Source organism: Ceratotherium simum, chromosome X, assembly GCF_057802395.1.
Source record: "Ceratotherium simum simum isolate JZ-2026a chromosome X, ASM5780239v1, whole genome shotgun sequence".
Taxonomy (NCBI): Eukaryota; Metazoa; Chordata; class Mammalia; order Perissodactyla; family Rhinocerotidae; genus Ceratotherium; species Ceratotherium simum.
Window position 1 is genome coordinate 69519690 of NC_141940.1, and position 6121 is coordinate 69525810.

The 6121-nt window shown below is 48.1% G+C and overlaps 1 protein-coding gene across 1 annotated transcript; it reads left to right on the top strand.

The window, feature by feature from the left end:
* The first annotated feature begins 630 nt into the window (after positions 1–630).
* Positions 631–2904, top strand: MAGEE2 (MAGE family member E2). Its single transcript, XM_087427447.1, has one exon. The coding sequence runs from the start codon at positions 798–800 to the stop codon at positions 2367–2369; it is 1572 nt and encodes a 523-aa protein (XP_087283573.1). The 5' UTR covers positions 631–797; the 3' UTR covers positions 2370–2904.
* Positions 2905–6121: the final 3217 nt, after the last annotated feature.

Here is a 6121-nt window from a genome sequence, read left to right on the forward strand (position 1 = left end):
GGACCATCAAGAGTAGCTACCTCATAGCTAGGATTGAGTGATTAATATGGGGAAAGTGAAAGTCCCAGAAACAGTGCCTAGTACATAGTAAGTGCTCCATAAGGGTTAGCTCTCATTATTATTACCATTGTTTGAGACTACCCCAGAGTGTAAGCTACACATAGAAAAGGATAATCATTATGTTCGACCTCTGGTGTACCCCTAGTACCTAGCACTGTGCCTGGCATGTGGCATGTACTCAAGAAATACCTGTTGAATGGGTGGATGAATTAATGAATCCGTAAAATAATTCTCATCATTAGTATCCTTCTCCTCCTCTCTGAATCCTCTACTGCCTATTAGCCTGGTGCTTTATACCTCACAGAAAAACTTCAAGCGGAGTGTGGAGCGTCATTGAACATCCCCCATCTCTCGCCCCCTTTGCTTTACCTCTGTTATCCCCTTTCTTGAATTCTCTTCTCCAACAAGTTTGAGTCCAGCAGCAATCACTTCAACCAGCCTCGCCTGCCTCGCAGAGGTAGGGGGCAGGAGTAGGGGACTGGGAGCGGGGCGTGGTCACACGTCACAGAACCTGACTGCGCCTGCGTAGGCTGCGGCAAAGCTAAACGCTCTGAGGCTTGCAGTCATTACTAGCTGGTATTTGTGACGAAAGATTGCTCCTCTCACCAGATCTCACTCCTGATCCACCCAGCTCCCGGGTCTCTGGCTTTGGCTTTGTGCCGAGGCGCCGACACATCTACTATCCTCTCTTCGACAGATCGCTGACCTCCCCGTTTTCGCTCCTGTCTCCTGGAACTATGTCTCTGGTAAGCCAGAATGCGCGCCACAGCAGCTCAGAGACCATTGCAGATTACAGCGATGGCTGGGGTGAGATGCGGGCTACTAAGGCCTCCAGGCCCCCCACCTCCATGCTAGTTGCCGATACCCCCCAAGGCCATCAAACGCCAGTCGACACTCAGGGTGCCAGCGCTTCCCAGGCTACGCAGGACCCGAATGACCTCGAGGTCCTTATAGACGAGCAGTCCCGACGCTTGGGGGCGCTCAGGGTCCACGACCCCTTAGAAGACAGGTCGATTGCTTTGGTGAATTTCATGCGAATGAAAAGCCAAACCGAGGGATCTATCCAGCAGACAGAGATGCTGGAGTTCCTCAGAGAATACTCAGATCAGTTTCCTGAGATCCTCAGACGAGCCTCAGCCCACCTGGATCAGGTCTTTGGGTTGAACCTGAGGGTTCTTGATCCCCAGGCTGACACCTACAACCTAATCAGCAAACGGGGTCTCCAGACCACTGATCGGATAGCAGAATCCCTGGATATGCAAAGGGCAGGTCTCCTGGCCCTGGTCCTAGGCCACATTCTCCTGAATGGCAACCGGGCAAGAGAGGCCTCCATTTGGGACCTGCTGCTAAAAGTTGACGTGTTGGATGAGCCCCAGAGGATCAACAACCTCTTTGGGAACACAAGGAACCTCCTCACTACTGACTTTGTGCGCATGCGGTTCTTGGAGTACTGGCCAGTGTATGGCACTAATCCCCTCGAATTTGAGTTCTTGTGGGGCTCTAGAGCCCACAGGGAAATCACAAAGATGGAAGCCCTGAAGTTCGTGGCAGAGGCCCATGATGAAGAACCCTGGAGCTGGCCAGAAGAATATAACAAGGCCCTGGAAGCTGACAAGGCCAAAGAAAGAAGCCAGGCTGCTGGCTTGGAGTTCTGGTCAGAGGACACTATGAATGATAAGGCAAATGATTTGGTCCAGTTGACCATTAATGTCACTGAGGAGTTGCTGCCTATACATCAGGATGAGCTATTGGCTCACACTGGCAAAGAATTTGAGGATGTGTTCCCAAATATCCTTAGTCGAGCTACTCTAATCCTTGATCTATTCTATGGGTTCTCTCTGATTGAGGTTGATACCAGTGAGCACATCTACCTCCTTGTCCAGCAACCAGAATCAGAAGAAGAGCAAATGATGCTAGAAAGCCTGGGGAGACCCACTCAAGAATATGTGATGCCAATCCTGGGTTTGATCTTCCTGATGGGCAACCGTGTCAAAGAGGCCAATGTCTGGAACTTGCTTCGGAGATTTGGTGTGGATGTAGGGAGAAAGCATGCCATCACCTGCAAGCTTATGAGACAGCGCTACTTGGAATGCAGGCCACTGTCCTACTCTAATCCAGTTGAATATGAGCTTCTATGGGGTCCTCGAGCTCACCTTGAAACCACCAAAATGAAAGCCTTGGAGTACATGGCCAGGGTCTACAGAAAGCGACCACAGGACTGGCCAGAGCAATATAGGGAGGCTGTTGAAGATGAGGAGGCCAGAGCCAGATCTGAGGCAACTGCCATGTTCTTTTTTGGCCCCATGTGAAGTCTGGGGAAAATGTATCACTTCACTTGGATGGCATCAGTTAAAGGGGCCCTGGGTAAATGGGTACTGGGGCCCTAAATCAGAAGTCAGGCAGGGTTAGGGTGGGAAGTACACATTGTGCTTACTATTTGTGTTTCATTTCTAATAATATTTCTTTCCTCTTAATATACCCCTGAATTAGGTTCGTAATCAGTATTTATAAATGAAATTGCTCATTTGCCATCCCTGTCTTGTTTCAGTATAAAAGTTCAAATAGCTGTGTAAAATGTATTGATAATATTTACATCTTTCTATGATGTGGAAGAGAATATAAAGTTGTTCCTTAACTGTTTGAAATAATGAGTAAAATGATCTGGTACAGGAGTTAAGTAACAACAGTAACAACACACACACAACAAAAACAAACACAAAATCACTGATCTGTGGATGCCCTCTCTTTGTGTCTACTGTTGTGTAAAACAAAAACAAAAAGACTGGTATTTAACTGTATTTACTTTGCTGTTCTAGAGTGTAGTGAAAATAAAAGCATAATGAATTAGACCCCATGCTTAAGCACTCTTATTCAGCAAACATATATTAAGCACATGCCATGCTCTGAGCACAGTGCTTTGTGCTGGGAATATAAGGGTGAAGAAGACCCAGCTGAGCCCCAGGGCTTAAAGGGGAGGGGCCGTGGAAATAAACCAGCAATTGAATTGTTGCTGTGGCAAGTGGTATAATAGAGTCCAGAGTGCTTTCAGAGTCCAGAGGAGTAACTCCTGACTAAACTTTAGGTACTGGGAGGGGACGGTGGAGAAGGTAATGGGGTGCAAGAAGGGCTGGGGAAGGGTCAGGGCTGTCAAGCAAAGGATGAGTGGAGGAGTGGTCAGGGGTGGTGGTAGGGGAGGATGAGGTGGTATGGAGGGCTGGGGACAAGGTATCTTTTAGTGACTTCTATTGTGAGACCTGAGGCTAGGGAGAGGGAAGGAGGTCAGGGCAGTATGTAAAACGCCTTCAGGGGATTTAAAAGTAGCGCAGAAAAACAATGGTGAGCTCAAGGTGGGGGAGTGGGAGAGAGAAGCCTGTGGCAGATATAACAAAGGCCCATATCCTCAGAGACTGGGTCTTAGGAATCAACAATGGCTCTCCTGAAGGCAGCTGGTCTTGGATCTTGGGTCAGACCAAACAATCCACCTGGAGAAGCTCTCTGCAAAGCAGCCGCGGCCAGCGCAGTTTATTTCTGCACCCAAGCTGTTAAGGTGAGAGTATTTTGGCTCTCTTCATCCTGATTCCTCTCGCATCTTCTAACCCTGCTCGCAGGTCTCCCCAAGTCTTCCTTAGAGAGCCGGCAAGTAACAATTCCTGTAAGGGAGCCCTGGCTCAGTAATGGATATTATATGGAAAGTCATCTATGACCAGGGGTGGGAGGTGGGGGCAGCTGCCTACCAGTGGTGTAGGTTTTATGCTTCCTTACCTCCTGGCACCCACAAGATTTCTGCCCTTTCACCTATTCTGCCCTTTCACTAGGGACTACCCCCAACTTCCACCTCCTACCATATGGGAGAGAGTTAGAAGACTTTCCTCACATTTTCGTCAGCTTCAGGAACAGAACGACACAGTCGTCTCGCCGGAGGAGGGGACAGGACGAGGGGAGATATACCCTTTTGGCCCCCAAGTCCTGTCGCTGTGCAGAACGCAAATTAGAGCTGCCTGCTTGGGGAAGCCACTGCGCAGGTGCACTCCGCGGTTGCCCGGGAGACACAGCCCCCACTATGTCTCAGTGATCTCCCCTGTCGCAGCATTGCGAGGAAAACTGAACGCTAAGGGCGGGATTTCCGGTGACAAGAAAATGAGTAACTGGAGAGCCTGAGCTAAAGGGGTTCTGGAAAATGGGATGGGGATGGAGTTGTGTGGCAGGAGAGGAGCCAGCTCAAAATCGGGGACTTGAGGCAGGGTCCTGCCTATGCACTAAACTCCAACCTCCTTCAACCCTTAATCTGTGCATGCTTGTGGGGCAGGGGAGGAGGGGCAAGAGATTAAGGTGCCAGGTTTTTCTTGCTCTGATTTTTTGGATTAGTGCAATTTCTGGATCCTCAAGCACATCAGCTCTTCTCAGCGCACCAGTAGAGAGAAACTTGCCAAAGAGAAGGTGTAGCATCTGGAACAACAATAAGGTAAAGCTGCCAACTTTTTTAGTATTAAATTTGTGCCAGGCACTATGCTGGGTTCTTCACCTCCTTTAGCTCTAATCTTTCCACCAGGTCTCCAAGAAGCGTTTTCATAGTCCCACTTGACACTATAGGAAACTGAGGCTTAAGTAATATGTCCAAGGTTCACATAGCCAGTCAATGAGAGCTGGAATTGGAGTCTAAGACTGCCTCTGGCTACGATTCACACTCTTTCTAGTGCAGTGCATCAGAGGCCCCCTCCAGCTTGTGCTATGTTCTCACTCGAATTTGTTGACTCTCAAGAAATACAAGAAGGGGCTTTAATGACAGGATTGGAAGGGCAAGACCATAGCCCTCTGAAGGAGGGTGAAAGTGAGGCTGAGATTTCTCCAGGCTCTTCCTTGTTCCATCTCTTGGGCTTCATGAGAACTATCTAGGTATAGAATATGCATTTCTGTCCAATCTCCTTACTCTGTCCTATGAATCTTCCCCAGTTTGCCCTCTTCCTGCAAGCCTCCAGGTTTACCTGCTGGCTTTCACCCAGGGAGAGTCAAACATCACAATTTCTGGACCTCCAGAAGTGTTCGGCAATGTTTTTTGCAACACTGAAAGAACAATGACCTGACAGAGCTCCTGCCTTGCCCAGGGGAGCTCAAGATGCAAAAACAGAAGTGGTAAATAGCCCCAGTGTCACAGATACCACATGAAGTTTCCTAGAATTGACAAAGATGAGACTTGTGCAGAGCACATGCCTATGGTGAGGGAAAGGGTGTAGTCTCTCTTTGACTACAGCTATTCCTTTGAAGGCCATGGGAGGCTTGGCTACTCTCCTTTCTTCACGCACCAAATTAGAATCACCACTCCCTAGGAGAAACACTTAGGGGTGGAAGTGGGTATCTGGTAAACAAGACCTACAAAGGATGCTGCATGAATTACTCAAATGTACAATCACCGTTAAGCCTTTAGAACAGTGGACCAAATATCCTTCTTATCTGTGTGAATTAATTTGAATGGTGCAAATGGTACATTCTGAGTTCATTTGCAGACTCTTTGGGCCATCAATACCCACCAAATATTGAAGTTTTAGCCAAGTTGGGGCTTGCAGAATGAGTATTGGTTATATATGGGTTCATCAACCTGTATATACAATGCCATTTAGAGTCTTCTTTGATCTATGATTGGGATCCTTCCTGAGGAGAAAACGTTGAGAATACATTCATTTTCAGTTGCTGAGGCTCAGGAGTGCCCTCTTTTGGAGAATATGGGTGGTTAGGGAAGCCTTTTCCTGCCCTTCTCTCTGTCAGCTTCTGTACACTCTCTCAAGCCATCACAAATAAACACTACAATCCAATGAAAAGCTGAGCTGGACTGGCAAATGTGGACTTCAAGGCAATTCTCCCAGCCCCAAGATTGCTGCCCCTAAACTCTCTGACACCAACAATCTACGCCAGCCCATAAGCACCCTTCAGGTTCAGACAAGGACTGCACAATCTCCTCCCTTCCTAGAGGGGATCTCCAGACAGTGAGATTTCTCACTCAACAGAGTTTTTCTTTCCCCTCATTGAGTACTCAGCAATGTCTTAAGGAATTCTTTGCAGGTGGGGT